The sequence below is a fragment of the Microtus ochrogaster genome, chromosome 10 (assembly GCF_000317375.1).
Source record: "Microtus ochrogaster isolate Prairie Vole_2 chromosome 10, MicOch1.0, whole genome shotgun sequence".
Taxonomy (NCBI): Eukaryota; Metazoa; Chordata; class Mammalia; order Rodentia; family Cricetidae; genus Microtus; species Microtus ochrogaster.
Genome location: NC_022016.1, coordinates 75,564,696 through 75,586,635, shown reverse-complemented (window position 1 = coordinate 75,586,635; position 21,940 = coordinate 75,564,696). Strand labels below are relative to the sequence as shown.

The 21,940-nt window shown below is 41.3% G+C and overlaps 1 protein-coding gene across 1 annotated transcript in view; it reads left to right on the top strand.

The window, feature by feature from the left end:
- The window catches only part of Zyg11b (zyg-11 family member B, cell cycle regulator), a 53,646-nt gene that overhangs the window by 27,312 nt on the left and 4,394 nt on the right, over positions 1–21,940 (top strand). Inside the window, exons 5-13 of the mRNA XM_005353545.3 lie at positions 1,486–1,662; positions 8,046–8,110; positions 9,441–9,540; positions 9,788–9,838; positions 12,826–12,987; positions 13,091–13,138; positions 15,211–15,408; positions 15,538–15,590; positions 21,532–21,629. Coding sequence (XP_005353602.1) covers positions 1,486–1,662; positions 8,046–8,110; positions 9,441–9,540; positions 9,788–9,838; positions 12,826–12,987; positions 13,091–13,138; positions 15,211–15,408; positions 15,538–15,590; positions 21,532–21,629 — 952 coding nt within the window. The remainder of the gene's footprint in view (positions 1–1,485; positions 1,663–8,045; positions 8,111–9,440; positions 9,541–9,787; positions 9,839–12,825; positions 12,988–13,090; positions 13,139–15,210; positions 15,409–15,537; positions 15,591–21,531; positions 21,630–21,940) is intronic.

The following is a 21,940-nucleotide window of genomic DNA, read 5'->3' as shown; positions in this document are numbered from 1 at the left end:
CTCCGGGCAGTGGTGGCACACACCTTTAATCCCAGCACTCAGGAGGCAGAGGCAGAGGCAGGCAGATCTCTGTGAGTTTGAGGTCAGCCTGGTCTACAAGAGCTAGTTCCAGGGAAGCCAGGACTGTTACACAGAGAAACCCTGTTCTGAAAAAAATAAATAAATAGATAAACAAACAAATTAGTTTTTTTTTAAAGCCCCAATTCTCCTAGAACTCACTCTATAATCTAGGCTGGCCTCAAACTCAGAAATCCATCTTCCTCTGCCTCTCGAGTGCTGGGATTAGAGGTGTTTACCACGATTGCCCAGCTTCAGTTCTGACTTCTATAAAACTAAGCATAGAGGACTAGATCTCTAGCCCTGATTTAAAATATTCATTTGTTTAAAGATTAAAGCCCATTCACATAAAGAGTTTTGCTGTAAAAGAATGCAAAGGGGAAAAATGGCAGTTGATTAAAGAAATAGGATTAAAGGAGAATTTTGGTTTTTTTAGACAGGATCTTGCTATGTCACCCAGCTTGGCCTCAAATCTATAGTCTTCCTTTCTCAGCTCCTAATACTGGAGTTACAGGCAAGTTCAGTGCTCCCTTATTTGTAAATGAATAGCTTTTTTATCATTTATTTTAAATTTATTCCATGTGCATTGTCGTGAATGTGTCAGATCCATGTGGGTGCTGGGAATTGAACCTGGGTCCTCTGGAAGATCAGTCTGTGCTCTTAACCACTGAGTCATCGCTCCAACCCCTTAAATGAATAGCTTTTAAAATATGTCTATCTTTCCAATCCAGAATTTAAAAAATGACATAGAGGTAATTATTTTCTTGAGTAGACAGACGAGGAAATGATCTGGCATATCCATGGAAGGATCAGCTTTAGAGAGGATTGTGATCATTGTTTGGCAAGGTGCCATATGGATTTCTGTATCCTGGTAAAGAGAATACATGGGCAGTCAGAATCTGAAGTTTCTTTTCTAGTTACTTGAGTGTTCTTAGTGTGGTTGAAAGCTAGGTTTTCCAGGGCTGGAGAGGGCTCAGTGGTTAATTGAGAGCACTTGCTGCTGTTCGGAGAACCTCTGGGTCTTGGTTTCTAGCACCCTCATCAGGCAGCTCACAACTGCCTGTAACTTCAGTTCTGAGGGATCCGGCACCCTCTCTGGTTCTTGTGAGGGCACATACACACATAAGTAAATAATAAAACAAAATAAATTTTAAAGAAAGCTAAGTTTTCAGCTGAATTGAAGAGTGGGGAAGATTTTAGAAGGGAAAGAAGACAAATGAAGAATAGTTATATAGTCCTTGAGAGGATGGATTTTATTGCATTCCAGCTGACAGCATGTCAAGGAAGGAAGTTTGGGAATCGGTTTAGGCTCCTGACTAAGAACATGTCTTTGAAGTTATCTAGAACAGCAACACAGCCTTGTTATATAAAGAGGGTTTGTGTTTATGGAATTAAGAGGACTAAATGTTTTGTTTTGTTTTGCTTCAGCTTGTGGTTACTGGGATGAGAAACCATCCTATGAATTTGCCTGTGCAACTGGCTGCAAGTGCCTGTGTGTTTAACTTAACTAAGCAGGACCTTGCTTTAGGCATGCCTGTCCGGCTCCTCGCTGACGTAACCCATTTGCTGCTCAAGGCCATGGAACATTTTCCTAATCACCAGCAGGTAAGCACCTGTGAATTCCCACTCAGATATTCTTAGATTCTTCTTTACTGCCTCCTATTTCCATAACAGTTCAATTTAATAACTAAGCCTTCTTGTTGGTTGTTTTCTTCTTCTGAAGGACCAACCTGTCTTTAACTCCTGAACCTCCAGGTCCATTTCCAAAGTACTGAGATTATGTACACATCACCATGCCCAGAATTAAAACTTATTGGTGTTCCAGGCATGATGGTGTGTGTATCCCTTTACTCCTAGCATTCGGGAGGCAGAGGTTGGTGATCTCTCCGAGTCTAAGGATAGCATGGACTATACAGCAAGTGCCAAAAATACATAGAGAAAATGAAAACAAAAAAACAGAACCAAAAATGTATTGGTGTAATTAACAAATGAAAACTGAGAAAAACAAATTCAGAATAAAAGGTTAGGAAGTAAGGGTGGGGAAAAAATGGAGTGATTGTAATAGATAATGGATATGGGTTTTTGTTTTTGTTTTCAGTGTTGACACTCAATCCCAGGGTCTGGCCAATGTTAGGTACTCTGTCATTAAATTGCATCCTCAACTAGATTTCTTTTGGAGACAGGAAAACATGCTAAAAAACTGAACAAGAGATGTGGCTCAATTGATAGAATGTTTGCCTGGAATACACAGAGCCCGGGTTTAATCCCCACCACTGAATAAAACTGGGTATGGTGGTGTCTTGCTGTAATTCAGAACTCAGGATGTGGCAGCAGGAGGAGCAGGAGTTCAAGTGCATGTTCACCTACACAGCAGGTTTGAGGCCCAGTTAGATTACAGGATACTGTCTCTAGGAAAAAAAGGAACTGTATGAAAACTAATTGTGGTATAATAGGTTTGTAACTCTGTGCATAGACTAAAAAAATCACACAAAGCAGGGATTGTATACTATGTGAATTATATCTTGATAAATCTGCTAATCTGTTTAAAAAATCTGTACAAATATATATAATGACAAAAGTTAGAAGCACCGAAAACGTATTAATCTAGTGTTAGTTGTACAACAGAGTTCTTAAAAACAGTAGTGAATGGCTGGGCGTGGTCTTTTTTGTTGTTTTGTTTGTTTGTTTCTCGAGACAGGGTTCCTCTGTGTAGCCCTGGCTGTCCACTTACTCTGCAGACCAGGCTAGCCTTGGAATCAGAGATCTGCCTGCCTCTGCTTCCCAAACTCTGAGGTGTGCTACCACTGCCTGGTAGTTAATCACATCTTTAACTCCAGTGATCCCAGCACTTAGGAGACAGAAGCAGGCCATTCTGGTTTGTTTGTTTGTTTGTTTGGAGTTTTTGAAACGGGTTTTCTCCTGCTTTTATGCTTGTCCTGGAATTTGCTCAGTCGCCCAGGTTGGCCTTGAACTCACAGAACTCCGCCCTGGTCTGCCTCCTGAGCCACGGGATTAAAGATGTGAGCCACGTAGAAAAACCCTGTCTCAAAACAAAGTATAATACTTAGTTAGTATTAGATTATTAAAACAGCTCTAGAGGGACGAAGGTGGAAAGAGAGGCTTGGTCTGGTTCTAGGTGGTACCATGTTTATTTACAGCAAAGTAGCATTTTTGTCACTCGAATGCTAGAATTAGAATGTGTAGATGGCTGAAATGCCTACAGAGGAAGATGGGATACAGCCCCTTATGGGGCAGAAATAATTTCTGTAGTTCACAAGGGAAGCTGGGAAGTGTAGTCTTTTAGCAAGAAACTATCAGTTGCAGCTGCAAACCACAACTTAGATCAGTCTCTGCAGAAGCCTACATATATGATTTCATGTATTCACTTGAAAAAAAATCAAAGTTACCCAGTGTGTTAATTATTAGTATTTCTGTTGAGAAGGGGCGTAATTTCTGCCTTTTCTCAGTGCTGGCATCACAGGCAGACATGTGTACCATATCATTTTTATCCAATGCTATTTAAAGGTAGAAATACGTAGACCGAGTGATAGTGGCAGATGTCTTTAATCCCAGCACTTGGGAGCCAGAAGCAGGCAGATCTTTGAGTTTGTGGCCGGGCTGATCTACAGAGAAAGTACCAGGGCAGCCAGGCCTACACAGAGAAACACTGTCTCCAAAAACCAAAAACAAAAAAGAAATACATGTTGTAGTTTTTGAAGTTATTTAAAATATAATATATTCAAAGTTAAAGGCTTTTAAATACAAAATTTGTGTAGGCCAATGTGGTAAATTCCTGTAATGCAAGCACTTAGGAGGTGAAGCTGGAAGAGCAGGGATCCATGGTCATCCTTGTCTGTGTAGTGAGTTCAAGCCAGTCTGGGATAAAGGAGATCCTGTCACAAATCCATCCCCTCCAAAATAATTCTTAGGCAAGTGGTGTCTATCTATTAAAGATTAAGAGGTACTACCTTATAATAAATGTATTTTATAAATATTTTGTCTATTTAATAGCATTTAGGGAGTTGAGAGATTGAGTAAAGTACTTGCTGCACAGTCAGGAAAACCTGAGTTCAGATCTCCAGCACTGTAGGGGCAGAGGCAGGTGGATCCTGGGAGTTTTTTGACCACTAGTCTAGGTGAAACTTTAGTTCCAGGTTCAGTAAGTATATTATTTACTTTTCCAGTTTGTGATAAAATATTCTGCGGAGATCAACTGAATGAAGCATTTACTTTGGCTTATAGTTTAAGGTTACAGTCCATTGTTGGGGGAATATCCTGGACCAGGAGGATTGGATGGTGGTGGTTTCTAGTGTTTAGCATACCTTTTCCCTTTGTATAGTACAGGGTCCTCATTTAGGGAATGATGTCACTTACAGTGGGTGAGTCTTCTCACATCGGTTAACCTAATCAAGACAACCCTGCAAGAGATGCCCAGGAGCCCATCCCTCAAGTGGTTCTAAATCACATCAGATTGACAGTTGAGATTAACCACCACAGTAAGAGACTTTGTCTCAAAATATAAGATGAAGAATAATAGTGGAAGAGTACCAGTGTATACCTCTGGCTCCCACGTATTCATACACATCAAACCACTCATACCACAAATAAAATTGTTATTTATTTATTTTTGGTTCTTTTTTTTTTTTTTAAAAAAAAGGTTTATTTATTATGTATTCAGTGTTCTGCCTGCATGTATGCCTGCAGGCCAGAAGAGGGCACCAGATACCATTATAGATGACTGTGAGCCACCTTGTGGTTGCTGAAAATTGAACTCAGGACCTCTGGAAGGGCAGCCAGTGCTCTTAACTTCTGAGCCATCTCTCCAGGCCTATTTTTGTTTTTTTGAGACAGGGTTTCTCTCTATAGCCCTTGCTGTCCTGGAGCTAGCTCTGTAAACCAGGTTGGCCTGCCTTTGCCCTCTGAGTACTGAGATTAAACATGTGCACCACCACCGCCCAGCAAATTGTTTTAAAATAGAACATTTAAATGTTACTTAATTTATGGGGCTGGAAAGATGGTTCAGTGGTTAAAAGCACTTTCTGCTCTTTAAGAGAATCTAGATGTATTCCCAACACCTACATAGCAGCTAACAATCACTGGTAAACCAGCTTCAGGGGGAATTCGATGCCCTCTTCTGATCTGTACAGGCAGTGCACACAGGTGGTACCTGTGTATACTCACATGCACGCACACACGCACGCACACAGATATTATATAAATAAATCTGAAAAAAGGACTTAATATTTAGATAGCATGCTGTTATGTACCTGTAATCCCAGCTACTAGAGAGGTTCAGGAAAGAAGACCTCTTGAGCCCAGGAGTTACTGGCTATTCTGCTCCACCTAGCAAGACTCCTGTCAAAATAAGGAAACCCCTCACAGAAGGAAAAGTTGCAGCTGCTGGATGCTGTTATGAGCATTTTATTTTTCAGCTGTTTGAACTGAATGCCACAGGCCGTTGAGGGAAGTGAGTAGTACTGTCAGGTACGTGTGTATGGACAGGACAGGGAGACTTCCAAGAACAAGTGATGGAGTCACATCTTGGGAAACGGGAGAGAAGCAGTGGGACCTGTATGGGATGTGCACGCCATTCCAGAGGGCGAGTTGTGACCAGAACGTAGGAAGGACAGTGTAGGATTAGGCCAGCGATAGCCAAATTTGGTGAATGGCAGTATACAAAATTCTTAAATACTTGCATATTTGAGGCTAGAGCCACAAAAGTCAAAATTTCAGATGGTCGGAACTTGGAGATTGTAACAAATGTCATCTTCTCTGTTTGCTTATGGTGTTTTGCAGAAGGAATAAACCATCAGTCAGATGCAGGGATGCTTTTCTCTGTTACCAGTTTAAGCCATCAGTTCAATTAAGCTTAGTGTCTCTTTATTCAGTTTAGGATATGTGCCCCTATGACGAGGTCTGCAATTCAGATAGAAAAACACATAATGTAGCACAACACAGTGAATACTAAGAAACAAGTCAGCTTAAGAACCCTAATGTCAAAATTCAAAATCAGGGCTGGAGAGATGGCCCAGTGGTTAAGAGCATTGCTTGCTCTTCCAAAGGTTCTGAGTTCAATTCCCGGCAACCACATGGTGGCTCACAACCATCTGTAATGAGGTCTGGTGCCCTCTTCTGGCCTGCAGACATACACACAGACAGAATATTGTATATATAGTAAATAAATAAATATTTAAAAAAAACAAATACAAAATTCAAAATCATAGACTGGGGAAAAAAAACCTTCGATGTTTGATGCCTATGTGTTACTCAGAGAGCTTCCTATTTTAGGGCATTTCAGATTTCGGATTTTTATATTTGGTCTGCTCAATTGGCAATGTTTCCAATTATTTATTTATTTATTTATTTATTTATTGTTTAGATTGTTTTTGTTTTTTCAAGACAGGGTTTCTCTGTGTAGTCCTAGCTAGCTGGAACTCTCTTTGTAGGCTGTTCTCAGACTCACACAGATCCACCTGCCTCTGCCTCCCAAGTGCTGGGATTAAAGGTGTGCGCCATCACTGCCTGGAGATGTTTCCAAATCTAAATGCTTGTCCTTCCTACAGTCTGGTCACAAGCTACTTGCCTAGTGTGGCCTACCTATTTCCATAATAGGTCCACTGTTTTTCCTAACCATTTTTCAATATAATGGCTCCAACAGAACCTGCTCTTTGAAATCTTGCCATACATTAAAAGCTCTGAAATCCGGTGTTTGTGCTTCCAGACATTTCAGCTAAGTAGTACTGCACTGCTGGGAGCTCAAGAAGAGGCAGTTAAGGCAGTTGAAAACTAGGAAAGCATCCTGAGAGATGTAAATACCAGGGCCTAAGAATATAGCGCAGTTGAGAGATTGCTTGCCTTGAATATACAAAGTCCAGGATTCCGTCTCTTGGAGTAGGGTATACACTTGCTTGCCTGTAACCCCAGCACTTCAGATGTGAAAGCAGGAAGGTTAAAAGTTCAAAGTCATCCTCGGTTACAGAGTAAGTTAGAAGCCAGTTTAGGCTGCATGAGACCATGTCTCAAAACAAACAACAAAAACAGGGTGGGGTGGAGAGTTGACTTAGCGGCCAAGACTCACTCTTACAGAGGACCCAGGTTTGGTCCCCAGTATCGGCATAGAGGCTGACAACCTCCTTGTGATCCACTGCTATCCTCTGGCCTCTGCGGACAGTAGGACATGCTGGGCACACACATACTCAGACAGAACACTTGCAAAATAAAAATACATTTTAAAGATCATAATTTAATGTGCTGATATAAAACCTGAATTGAATTCCCATGTTTAAAAATACAAAATTTTCTTAGGCTGGAGAGATGGCTTAGAGGTTAAGAGCACTGGCTGCTCTTCCAGAGATTCTGAGTTCAATTCCCAGCAACCACATGGTGGCTCACAACCATCTATAATGAGATCTGGTGCCCTCTTCTGGCGTGCAAGCATTCATGCAGGCAGAACACTATATAAATAATAAATATATAGTTAAAAAACAAAGTTTACATAAAGCAATCAATTTATTTTGATAGCATTTATAAAGAATTAGTTTAAAGAATATAATTTTGAGCCTGGCATAGTGGCACATGACTTTAATCCCAGCCCTCAGGAGATAGAAGCAGGCGAGGTCTGTGAGTTTGAGGCCAGCCTGGTCTACATAGTTAGTTCCTGGACAGCCAGAGATATATAATTTAGAGATCTGTCTCAAACCAAGAAAAAAAATTGTGTTTTTCAAGATTTAAAAACAGTAACTGGAGCTTAGTTGTATAGTTGTATAGCTTAGTTGTATAGTTGTATAGCTTAGTTGTATAGTTGTAAACTGGAGTTTTTTCATGAACCCTGGGTTCCATCTCCAGCACTCAGCATGCCCATACTCTCCTTACACACATTTAAACAATACTTTTTAAAATTTTTTTTTTAAAAAACTTGTCTTTGGTTAACAGGTAACAGAATGATGTTCTTTTCAACTTTGTTTTGTTTTCTCCTTTTTATTCTTTAGTTACAGAAGAATTGCCTCCTCTCACTTTGTAGTGATCGAATTCTTCAAGATGTCCCGTTTAACAGGCAAGTAATAGCTTGACAACGGGAGTTCAGTCCCCAGGACCACATGGTAGAAATATGACTCCCTCAAGTTGTCCTCTGACCTCTGTGTGCATGCTTTGTGAGAAGATTTATACGTGTACACACTCACGTATAAATAACTTTTAAAAGTTTTTATCAAAGAATATGCTTAAAGCTGTGATGTTGAAATACTAAAATGTTTTTATTGTAGAAGATAAAATGCCAATTTTGACTGTATTTCTACATTATTGTGTCTTTGTGTGTATTTGTGTATATTGATATGTGTGTGCACCATGTGCTAATGTATCAGTGTGAAAACCAGAGGTTGACATTGGGTGTCTTCCTCAATTGCTCCTTACCTTATTTTTTTGAGACAGGGTCTCTCACTGAACCTGGAGTTCACGGAGTGGGCTAGACTTCTGGCCATCAAGTCCCAGGGATCCTCCTGTCTCTGCCTCCCCAGAGTTAAGATTACAGGTATGCGTTGCCATGCCGAGCTCTTTGACATGGTTGCTGGGGATTCAACTCAGGTCCGCATGCTTGCACAGCGAGCACTTTACCAGCTGAGCTTTCTCCTCAGCCCCTATGCTCCTGCTTCTCCACCATTGCTATCATTTTGATGAGCACAGTGGTGCAGGCCTATAATCCCAGTAGGAGAATCAAAAGTTCAAAGCCTACCTGGCACCTTATTAAGACTGTCTCAGAATAAAAACAAAGAGCCAGGTATGGTGGCACGTGCCAGTAATCCCAGTTTATGGAAGGTGGAGGCAGGAAGATCAGCAGTTCAAGGTCATCTTTGGCCACACAGAGAGTTTGAGGACAGCCTGAGCTACGAGCTACATGAGACCCTACCTCAAAAAGACATAAACAAGGGCTGGCAAGGTGGCTCAGCTGGTAAAAGCACTTTCCACAAAAGCCTGACCATCTGAGTTCAAACTCTAGAACCCACAGTGGAAGAAAAGAACTGAGTCTCAAATGTTGTCCTCTGACAGCCACATGGATATCATAGCATGCATGCACACTCATGCACATCATAGACAAACACTCACACTACCAAAAAGGAAGATAAAAATAATAGACACTACAAGTAAATAAAATAAGAGAAAGGACTGGGGATATATCTTTGTGGTAACACTTCTGTCTAGACAAGGCCCTGAGTCCATCCAGCATAGGAAAGAAACCAAAAAGACACTAATGGTAATTTGTATTCTCTCTCATTAAGAGAAAGCTTCCCTTCTCTTCCCACACACTAAGTTGTAGCATCAGCCCTCACCTGACTCCCTAAAATTATGCCTGGATCTCCAATATTGAGGAAACCCTCTTGTGTTTTTAGGTTTGAAGCAGCCAAGCTTGTCATGCAGTGGCTTTGCAACCATGAAGATCAAAACATGCAAAGAATGGCAGTTGCCATCATTTCCATCCTGGCTGCTAAGGTACCTGAACATTTCTGAATGACTTCCTAAAGGCAATTGTTTCTCGTTACAGTTAATACTGCCCCCTTCCATTTGTGTGCCAGAAAAGTTAGTACACCTCTTTGCTAGCCTGCTTATTTGTGTTAAGTGTTGCAGAATTGGAGGCTAATGAGCTGGTTGTCTAGCTATGGAGGCTGTTGTGGTGAATTATAGTAAACTTACACCCATGAGTACTTGGACATTTACTTTGTCTCATATTTGCTTCCAGCTCTCTACAGAACAAACCGCACAGCTTGGTGCTGAGCTCTTCATTGTCCGGGTGAGTTTATTTCCCTCTTTTTAGAACACTACATACTGGTTTGGTTTGTTTGTTTGTTTGGTTTCTTGTTGTTTTTTAACTTTTAAAAAAGTATTTATTTTCCGTGTATGGGTGCTTTGTTTCCATGTATGTCTGTGCACTGCGTGGAGGTGATCCAGTGCTTGTGGATGCCAGAGGAGTAAATTGGATCCCATGGAACTAGAATTACAGTTGTGAGCTGCCATGTGGGTGCTGATAATTAAACTGAGATCCTCCTGAAGATTAGCCAGTGCTCGTAATCTCTGAGTCATCTCCCCAGGCCCCTCTAGTATTCTTCTCCTTTCTTTTTTCCTCCTGACAAGTAATGTGGTATGTCTTTTGTGAGTTTATATGGGAATAGGTGTTTGTGTTTCTGGGGAGCTAAGCCAGGGCTGCACACATACTAAGTCGGCTTTCTGCTACACAACCACCCCTGTCCTGGCTTCTCTCTTTATTTTTAATAAATTCACTTTTTCTAAATGATTGTATTAAATTTGTTTTGTTTTTGTTTTGTTTTGATTTTGGGGGGTTGTGGGCTTATAGACCGGGTTTCTTTGTGTAACAGTCCTGGCTGTCCTAGAACTCACTCTGTAGACCAGGCTAGTTACAGTAGACGTAGCTTACGAGAAGACATGTCAAAGCTATTGTCATCCTAATCTCCAATGTTAACTTCAATTCTCTTACCATTGTGTGTAGCCCAAGAGGGACTTGAAGCTGTGACAGTCCTCCTGCCATAGTCTCCTAAGTCCGGGTGTTACAGGTGTGAGCTACCACGCCCAGCCTTTTCCTTTTTTCCTTAAAAAAAAACAAACTTGAAATTTGTTAGAATTAGGCCTTCTAACTCTTTTATCAAGTTGATTATGACCAAATTACTTAATATTTTAAATTTAGTTTGTGTCCCTGGGAAATGATACTATAAGTATTATTAACTATACGTTAAAAAATACTAGTTTTGCCTCCCTTCAACCCCTCTTCATTTTCTTAAGTCCCAGGCTTTATTAGAATGGTATTCTATGACTAGTTAAGAGAGTTGGTTCACGAGCAGTGAGATGGCTCAGCAGTAAGGCAACTGCCACCAAATCTGGTGACTTGAGTTCAATCCCTGGGACCTAATGGTGGAAGAAGAGAACCAACTTCTGCAAGCTCTCTTCTGACTACAGAAGTTCAGTCCTTCATACATTTTATTCACACACACACACACACACACACACACACACACACACACACACACACACACACAAGACACAAAATCAAAATGAGTTTAAAATAAAAAAGAAGATATTGCACACACATGAAAGACAGAAGGAAAGAAAGCAAACAAGCAAGCAAACAGAGGTCTGGGGATATAGCTCCGTGTGTGAAATGAACACACTTCATCATCAGCACCACATAACCCCGTGTGGTAGTACATGCCTGCAATTGCAGCACTTGGGAGGTGGATGCTGGAGGACAGGAGTCCAATATCACTCTTGGTATATAGTAAGTTTAAGGTGACACGAGATCCACCCTGCTCACAGAGAAAGGGACCAAGAGAGGAACAGAGAGGGGAGAGAGAACACAAATAAGTACTTTTCGTATAGTCCAGTTTGCAGTTCTACACAGTACTAGTGAAACTATTGTTTACAGAAAAACAAATAGAAATAAGGGAAGGATAAGAAGGAAAAATGAAGGTCCAGACTAAGGAATTGTTGACTGAGAAAGGAGAATCTTGACTTAGAGACTAGCTTTGGCTGCTGTCTTAGGGTTTCTGTTGTTGTGATAAAACACCAGGGTCAAAATCAGATGGAGAAGCCGGGCGATGGTGGCACACGCCTTTAATCCCAGCACTCGGGAGGCAGAGGCAGGTGGATCTCTGTGAGTTCGAGACCAGCCTGGTCTACAGAGCTAGTTCCAGGACAGGCTCCAAAGCCACAGAGAAACCCTGTCTCGAAAAAAACAAACAAAAAAAAATCAGATGGAGAAGAAAGAGTTTATTTCATCTTAGTTTGTCATCTAGGAAAGACAGAGACTGATGCAGAAGCCATCTCTTGCCCTGTATGCTTTCTTACACATCCTTAGGACTACCTATTCAGAAAAGGCACCATCCACAATGGGCTGGGCCCTTCTATAGCAAGCACTAATCAAGGAAGTACACTACAGAATTGCCTACAATCTTACGGAGTTATTTTCTCATTCAGAGTCCTCTTTGAGGGGCTGGAGAGATGACTCAGTGGTTAAGAGCACTGGCTAGTCTTCTAGAGGACCCGGGTTCAATTCCCAACGACACATGGAACTGTCTGTAACTCCAGTTGCAGGGGATCTAACACCTTCACAGCAGTACTCATAAAATAAATTTAAATAGATGATTTTAAAAAAGAGAGAGAGTCCCTCTTCCAAAGTGACTGTAGCTTGTGTCAAGTTGACTAGCCCTGGGTTGTATAGCAAAACTGTTTGAAGAAACAATACAAAAACATACTAGGGCTAGCAAGATGGCTCAGCAAGAAGATGCTTCCTGCCAACCCTGTTTCAATCCCCAGGACCCACAGGGTGGAACTCACAGACCTCTACAAACCTGCTGTGACTTGGACATGCGCCCCCTACTAGATAGATGGATGAATGGATGGATGGACAGACGGATGGACGGACAGACAAAGTTTTAACTTTTACAGGGAATGCTTTATTTATTCATTTATTTTTAAAATATTTATTTATTTATTTATTATGTATACAATATTCTGTCTGCGTATATGTCTGCAGGCCAGAAGAGGGCACCAGACCTCATTACAGATGGTTGTGAGCCACTATGTGGTTGCTGGGAATTGAACTCAGGACCTTTGGAAGAGCAGGCAATGCTCTTAACCACTGAGCCATCTCTCCGGCCCCTACAGGGAATGCTTTAAACTATGAGAATATTCCTCATGGATTTGTGCTTATTGGTAATCTCAGATTATGACAACACAATAATGAAAAATTCTCTTTTTCTTCCTTAGCAACTTCTTCAAATAGTGAAGCAGAAAACTAATCAAAATTCAGTGGATACTACATTGAAATTTACTTTGAGTGCACTCTGGAACCTCACAGATGAATCCCCAACAACATGCAGACACTTCATTGAAAATCAAGGGTTAGAGCTCTTCATGAGAGTTCTAGAGGTTAGCAGAGAATATTCTTAGCCGCTGATGTGGGTGATTTCTTTGAGCACTTATTTGTTATATTTGTTTCTTTAGATAGTTACACATTCTCTTTCTTTTGTAGTCTTTCCCAACTGAGTCATCCATTCAACAAAAAGTTCTAGGTCTTTTGGTAAGTTATACACCATTCCCGATTAATTCAAAAGCATAATTATTTTCTGTCTGAGTGTATACATTGAAAGTTGCTGCTTCGGCCCTCAAGGCCCAAGTTGGTTAGGATACTCCCCGTAGAACCTATAGTGATATATTATTTGTGTTTTAATAAATAAAGCTTACTTGAAGGTCAGAGGGCAAAGTAGCCACACTAGTCAGCTGTACAGGCCAGGCAGTAGTGACACACACCTTTAATCCCAGCAGCCACACTAGTACACTAGTTAACCATAGAGGCTGGGCGGTGGTGGTGCATGCCTTTAATCCTAGCACTAGAGAGGAATATAAAACGGGTGGAGACAGGTCTCGGGCTCAGTCTCAGTCTGAGTATTTGTGGAGGTAGGTCGCCCATTTCAGTGTAGGTAAGAGCCAGTGCTGGCTGCTTTGCTTTTCTGATTTTAGCTTGAACCCCAATATCTGTCACTGGATTTTTATTATTTGTGCTACAGGAGCCTGATGATAGGAACTTGATCCTCAAACCACATGATAGACGAACTCACCTCCAAGTTGTCTTCTGACTTATACATGTGAGATACACACACACACACACACACACGATAAATAAATGGGGATATAGGTCAGTTAGAAGAGTGCATGCCTAGCATGCATGAAACTTGGTTTTCATCCTCTACGTCACATAAATCTGCGTGTTTAAAGAAAGTATAAACCATGAGTATAAAGCATAAGAATGAGATTTCATACACCTGTAATCTTACCACTTGGGAGGTGAAGGATAAGAATAGGAGAATCAGGCCGGGCGGTGGTGGCGCACGCCTTTAATCCCAGCACTCGGGAGGCAGAGGCAGGCGGATCTCTGTGAGTTCGAGACCAGCCTGGTCTACAAGAGCTAGTTCCAGGACAGGCTCCAAAAACACAGGGAAAAACCCAAAAAAAAAAAAAAAAAAAAAAAAAAAAAAAAAAAAAAAAAAAAAAGAATAGAAAATCAGAAGTTCAAAGCATCTTCTGCATAGCCAGGGTTTCATGATACCTTGTCTCAAGAAGAAAGAAGGAAGCTGATGTGGTAGTGCAGGTGAATCTGTAAATTCAGAGCTAACCTACATAGTGAGACCTGTCTAAGAAGAAATATTGAAAGATGATGTTGTGTTGTTTTTGAACATCTAGAGAAAATGGAAAATAGATAAAATTATTAAATTAAAAAGATAAAACAAGCCTGGTGTAGTGGTGCACCCCCTCAATTCCATGCTCAGGAGACAGAGACAGGTGGATCTCTGTGAGATTGATGATAGCCTTGTCTACAGAGTGAGACCCTGTCTTGAAAAAAGGAAAAAGAAAGTGTTGGTTGCTCTTCCAGAAGACCCAGGTCAAGTCCCTACACCCCTGTGGACAATCACAGTCACCTGCAGCTCCAGCCAGGGGATCACAAGCCTTCCCCAGGCCTCTGGGCTCTGCACTGCGCACACCTAATGCACACTCACACACAAGCTCTGTAGACTAGGCTAGTGTTGAACTTAGTCAAAAAAACTTTTTAAAGAAAGACTCCATGATAACAGCCAGTATCAGGATGGCAGCTCACATCATGAATTACAAGCATGATGCAGAAGGGGCACCAGGAATGGTGCAAGACTTTGAAACCTTGAAGTAAGCCCCTAGTGATAAACTCCTACAACAAGCCACACTTCCTAAACCTCCCAACAGCATCATCAATTCAAGTATCTAAGAGTATAGAGGACATTTACTACCCAAACTACCGTTATTCCCCTTACCTCTACTTCAGTCTGCAAAGTGACCAGCTTGCATACTTTGTCAGAGATCACCAGGAGTGCTTGTCTAGTGTCTGAAAACAGTCCTCTTAACCATTTAATTTGCATAAGACTAACTTTTTTGTTTTGGTTTTGTTTTTCCAGTTGGTTTCTCTGTAGCTTTGGAGCCTGTCCTGGAACTAGCTCATGTAGACCAGGCTGGCCTCAAACTCACCGAGATCCACCTGCCTCTGCCTCCCGAGTGCTGGGACTAAAGGTGTGCACCACCACCATCCAGCTAAGATTTAACTTTTATACCTTCTTTTCCTCCCAGAACAATATAGCTGAAGTACAAGAGCTCCATTCTGAACTAATGTGGAAGGACTTCATAGACCATATCAGCAGTCTCCTGCACAGTGTGGAAGTAGAAGTCAGTTACTTTGCAGCTGGGATTATCGCCCACTTAATATCCAGAGGTGAACAAGCATGGACCTTGAGCCGTAGCCAGAGGAATTCTCTTCTTGATGATTTGGTAGGGTCATTTGGTATTTTCTGGAATGATATAAGTTAAATTGTTATAGTTAAATATGAAAGCTTCATTATGAAGTAATATTGCTAAAAAATAAGTATTGTAATATATCCTATGTTTTATGTCTTCTAGCATTCAGCTATTTTGAAATGGCCAACTCCAGAGTGTGAGATGGTAGCATACAGGTAATTAGCATGATTATTAAGTAATCTGGTCACTTTTTTTTTGTTTTTACAATCATTACTTCAAGTATCTCTCATAGTATTAGTTTTGAGTAAAGTCATATAAAGTAACTGCTCATGGTGGTACATGCTTATAATCCCAGCACCGAGGAGGCTGAGACAGGATTGCCAAGTTCCCAGCCAGCCTGGGCTATAGGACAAGACCTAGTCTCAAGGGGGCTTTAAAAAGTATTTTGATTTATTTTCTACTATTCATTCAATATTCTCTTCTTTATCCATATTTATTGAAAGTAGATTCCCTGGAATTTGTTCTCTGCTGTTCAAATTTAAAGAGACTGCGAAGGCTGGGGTTCTCTACTTGGTACAGTGCTGTCTGTGATTTATAAAACCCTGGACTTGGGATCCCTGTCACTACATAAACTGAGTGTGACTGCTTGAGACAGAAATGCTAATTCTGCAGCCTGGTCTACAGGAGCTAGTTCCAGGACAGGCTCCAAAACCACAGAGAAACCCTGTCTCTCAAAAAAAAAAAAAAAAAGAGAAATGCTAATTCTGGGGCAGTGGAGATAGGAAGATCAGAAGTTGAAGGTCATCCTAGGCTACAGGAGACCTCAACTCCCATCCTGCCCTTACCACCCCCCCAAATAATAACAACAGAAACTGCATTCTGGAAGGCTAAATCTGTCTATGACAATTAAGTCATAATATAGGCAACTTATTGTCTGAAATATTTCCATTGCTGCATAATTTTATCATAACTTATTTTTATTGGTTACTTCATACATTCTGGTATGTTTTTGACTTGTTTTAGATTTGATTTTAATTTTGTGCGGATGGTAAGTGTTTGGCCTGATTGCATGCAGTTCCCTCAGAGACCATGGAGTCAATCCTCTGGAACTGAAGTTGAGTTGCAGATGGTTGTGAACCAATATGGGAGCTGGGAATCGAGCCTGGGGCTTCTGGAATAGCAGCCAGTGCTCTTAACTGCTAAGCCATCTCTCCAACCCCTCTTGAATAGTTTTTAAACCCATTTTGTTTATAACAACACAAAGAGAAAAGCAAATCTGTGCCTTCTTTGTGGTGTTCTGTCATTTATTATCGCCAGTCTCCATTCCTACTTTATACATCAAGGTCTTTAAACTATCTGTCTGTTTTGGTCCTCCGAGACAGGGTCTCTCTGTGTAACAGTCCTGGCTCTCCTGGAACTTGCTTCATAGATCAGGCTGGCCTCGAACTCACAGAGATCCATGCCTGCCTCTGCCCCCCGAGTGCTGGGATTAAAGTGTGTATCTTAAGGCCGAGTGTGTTATCTCTATAACGCCAGCACTCAAGAGGCAAGATAATTCAATGGGTAAGAACTTAGCTGACAGTTTGAGTTAGGTTCCCCCACTACAATGGGTAAGAACTTAGCTGACAGTTTGAGTTAGGTTCCCCCACTACAGAGAGAGAGAATTGACTGCCAAGAGTTGTCCTCTGACCGCTTGCTGTTGCACATGCACTCACACACACTACACAGTAATAATAACTTTAAAAAAGAGGCAAATGGAGGAGAGCGGGCTAGGCTACATAACACATTTAAGGGCACCTCAAACCTACTAAATGGTCTTATAATTAAATTTATATAATTGGACATATGAAGATGTTTAAACACTGGGGAATTCTGTCACCATCTCAGAAACGAGAAGACTCGCCTGTGGTAAAGTTTGTACTCCCTGCTGTTACAGGCAATGGCTAAAGATCAGGGGGCAATTGTCTATTCTTGACTCAGTGGTGTTATTTTATTAGAATTCCCTAAGTCAAAGGATGCTGCCTTTTACCATTGAAAGACACTTACTGTGGTCTATGTATAATATATCAAAGAGTATTTAGCAATGTTTAAAAAAAAGAAACTCATTGTAGTGGACGATGAATGCAAGCCTCCTCTTTCTATAAGAAGCTCATGACCACAGAAGTAGCTCCTGGTATTTTGGCTGAAGAGTGAAAGGATTATGTGGTCCGAATCAGTGGTGGGAATTACAGTGTTTTCCTATGACACAAGCGGTTCTGACTGATGGTAGAGGGTACCTGCTAATGACTGAGGGGCTCTTTGTTTCCTAGGTTTGTCCCCCACCACAGGGTTTCTCTATGTTGCCCTGCACGTCCTGGAACTAGCTCTGTAGACCAGGCTAGCCTCGAACTCACAGAGATCCGCCTGCCTCTGCCTCTTCAGTGCTGGGATTAAAAAGGGCGTGTGCTCCAAAGGGGCATTCTTATAGACCAAGGAGAACTGGAGAGAGGAAGCACAAGCCTCAATCTGAGTGGTCTCAACTTGGTTATTGGAGAGCAAGAACGGTTTGGGGAGGGATATTTCTGGACTGAAAGATACTGTGCCTTGGCAGTCAGGGTCCAAAAGAGCTAGCAGAATATTAAAACTTCTCAGTGTCTCTCTCTAAAGAAGATGGTATCTGCCAGTATTTCAGGAGCCTTTAAAGAAAGTAAAAAGCAGGACCAAAGCACCCAAGATTGTACTTTTACGTCACTCCTGTCAAAATAAAATCTTTAAGCTAACGACATCTGGGGAGTGGTAGTGGCAGGCGTCTTTAATACCAGCTCTTAGGAGGCAAAGGCGTGGATCTCTGAGCTCAAGGCCAGCCTGGTCTACAGAGTGAGTTCCAGGACAGCTAGTGCTATACAGAGAAACTCTGTCTTGAACCTTCCCCCCCCAAAAAAAAGACAAAGAAAGAAAAAAAAGAAGTGAAGTCGGGCGGGTGATGCGTGTGAGGGCTTGTGCCTGTAACTGTAGCACCAGGGAGACTAAGGTAAGATCACAGGAAATTCAAAGTGTTTAGCATTGGTTAAAGGGTGAGACTGTCTTTTAAAAAAAATAAGGAAAAATATTTAAATCTTTTTCTTATGATTATTTATTTTGTGTGAGGAGCAGGGATGCTTGTGTATACTGTTGTATGCATGTGAAGGCCAGAGGACAACTTTGAGTTGGTTCTCTCCTTCCAACATGGGGTCAGCGCATTGAACCTAGGTTGTTAGACTTGGTAGTAAGTGCCTTTTCTTGCTAAGCCATCTCACTAGCCCAGAAAGAAAGATTTTTAAATGTATGTTACTTTAATTTTTTTGGAAAAGTCATGTGTTTTATTTGTAATTTTGCTCTTACCTACACTGCCTTCCCTTCCTCCCTGTCTCTGACCTCTTGCTTTCCATGCGTAGTCATTCTGCTTCTCTGGAAGGGCAGCCAGTGCTCGTAACTGCTCAGCCATCTCTCCACTGTCAAAGGTGGTGGCTGTAGTTTTGTAGGCATATTTGAGTTCTCCTTTTTTATTGCACTAGCCTACATGTCTGGTTTTGTCTCGGTGCGTGCTGTTTTGTTATGGCTCTGTGGTATAGTTCGAGGTCTGCCATCTCCAGCAGTGCTCTTTTCTGCTTAGATTGTTTTGACACATTCGGGATCTTTTCTGTTTCTTTTTAGAAGTAGATTATTATTTGTGTGTGGGATGCTCTTGCCAACAAGTCATGATGTGCATTAGACAGGAGAACCTTTGCAGTCAGTTGTTTTCTGTCCAAGGTCTGGAGCTCACTTTCTCAGGCCTTTCTGTCTTTCAGGGTGTCCTCTAGTTTCCTTCTTGGTGTCTTCAGGTCTTCATTCTAGAAGATTTTAGTTCCCTGGCTAGGTTTATTTCTGGATATGTTATTTTTTGTGAAGTTATTCTGCATGGAATTTTCTTCCTTGAATTATTTCTCAGTAAATTGCTACTGCTATATAGAAAGGCTACTGATTTGGCGGTGTATAGCACGAATAATGTAAACCCAGAGACAGATATAGGGGTTCAACCTGAAGATCAGAAAATCAAAGCAGCCAAGCCACTAGAGAGCTTTTACCTCTATGAAATCCTCAGACTGAAAGGAGATCCTGCCTCCACGAATCCTCAGAATCAGACTGAGTGTGAGACCTGTCTCCTCCTGTTTTATACTCCTCTCTAGTGCTGGGATTAAAGGTGTGCCACCACTCCCTGGCCTGTATGTATGGCTGACTGGTGTGGCTGCTTTGCACTGATCTTCAGGCCACCCTTACTTATTAAAACACAAGTAATATACCACTATAGGGATATTGGTTTTGTATGCTGCTACTTTGCTGAAAATATTTAATAGGACTAAGAATTATCTGCAAATAGTAATAATTTGACATCCTCCTTTCCCGTTTATGCCTCATTTATTACATTCTTCTGTCTTATTTCTCTAGAAACTTGAGTCCTAAATTAAGTAAGAGTGGAGGAAGTGGACACCCTTGTCTCAGTCCTGGTTTTAAAGGAAATACCTTTTTGCCATTTGGTGTATAGTGGGAGCCTGCATGGGTCTGTTGTATCAGGCTGATGTGCTCAGACTTTTGTCATGAGAGCTGAACTTTGAGATGATCGATATTTTTGTTCTTAAGCTGTTTATGTGCTGTTTATTGATGTGCATATGTTGAGCTATCCTGAACCCCTGGAATGAAGCCAGCTTGGTCATGATACACAGTCTTCTAAACATAATCTTAAATTTGCTCTGTAAGAATTTAATTTACTTTTGGATTTTTTTATTTGTTTTGGCAGTTGGCTTATTTTATTTTATTTATTTTTTAGGCAGGTTTCACTACATAGCCCTGGTTGGCCCAGAACTCACTGTTTAGACCGTTAGCTCCTTGTGATCTGTCTGCCACTCGAGTGTTGGGACCAGAGGTTCACCACCATTCCTGCTTCCCACCATCCTCTTTCAGTCTTTCTGCTTGATAGTAATCTGTTTTAAGTTGTGTATGTCCTCTTGGCTTAATTTTAGTAGATCTTTTAGAATATTATCCATTTTTCCAATTTTCTGTAATATACTTTTTCAAATATTCTCTAATAATCCTCAGAACTTCATTGTAATCTGTTATAACATCTTTAAAATCTCTAATTGTATTAGTGTGGGCCGTCTCTTTCTTTTGGTTAGTTTGCCTAAGTGAACTGCCAATTTTATTTTTCTAAGAAGCTACTCCTTGATTGATTCTGTGCATTGTTTTTAGTCTCCATGTTTATAGCTTTCATCCCTGTTTATTGTTTCATATCATGCACTGTGTTGGGGTGTGCTGTTTTTCTAGGTCTGTGAGAGTACACCATTAGGTTATTCTTTTAAGGCTCTTACGTGGCCCAGGTTGTTTTTTCTGAAGCTAGCAGCCCCAGATGCCCCAGGTGCATCTGTGTGTATAGTTGTTCCAGCTCCTTGGTGAGTGACTCCCCTTATTAATATGCACGCCTTTACTTCTTCTCCCCCCACCATTCCCTCATCTGTTTTTTTTTTTTTTTTTGTTTTTTCGAGACAGGGTTTCTCTGTGGTTTTGAAGCCTGTCCTGGAACTAGCTCTTGTAGACCAGGCTGGTCTCGAACTCACAGAGATCCACCTGCCTCTGCCTCCCAAGTGCTAGGATTAAAGGCGTGCGCCACCACCGCCCGGCGCCATGCCTGACTTTTTACACCACCACCGCCCGGCTGTTTTTGTTTTTTTAAAGATGCATCTTTCTTCCTCACTCTGGCTGTCCTGGAACTCAGTCTGTAAACCAGTCTGACCTCAAACTCACAGAACTCCATCTGCCTCTGCCTCCCGATTAAAACTGTGAGCTACCACACCTGTCTTCTTCTAATTTTAAAGTGTAAAGTGTACTTTTTCAGATATCTAAGGGGGAAGACCAAATAGGAAGACAAAACAAAAACTTTTGAAAATCCTCACCCCCTCCCTTCATACAGTGTATTAAATACCTTTTGTGTGCCACTGTGTCTCAGTGCAATCCTTTTTGAAGTAACCATGACAAAGAGAAGATGTGTATTGACCCTTTGTATCAGTCTAGAAATAGCATGCCTTTTCTTAACGACGTAAGAATCACTGCTTAGAAAATGATGCTTGTATAAAATGTGACTTTGATTCTTTTGTTTTGAACCTTTAGGTCCTTTAATCCATTTTTCCCACTGCTTGGCTGTTTTACAACACCGGGAGTCCAGCTGTGGGCAGTTTGGGCCATGCAACATGTTTGCAGCAAGAACCGTATGTACCAAAATTAGAACTATGGTTCAAGGTGAAATGCTCCTTTACAGAAAGAAAGTCATTTTGAGGGGTGAAGGGTTGTTGAGTCTTTCCTATGTGGTCCTGACAAGCTGGGACAGAACTGACTATATAGCTCAGGCTGGCCATAAACTCTCAGCAGTTCTCGTGCCTCAACTTTCTGAGTGGTGAGATGGATATGTACTACCATGCCTAGAACATGGCTGCACAAGACGTGTGTGTGTGTGTGTGTGTGTATGCCTGTATGCGCACACGCACACACCTTCAGCCCAGAAAGACAAAGGTTTTTTTTT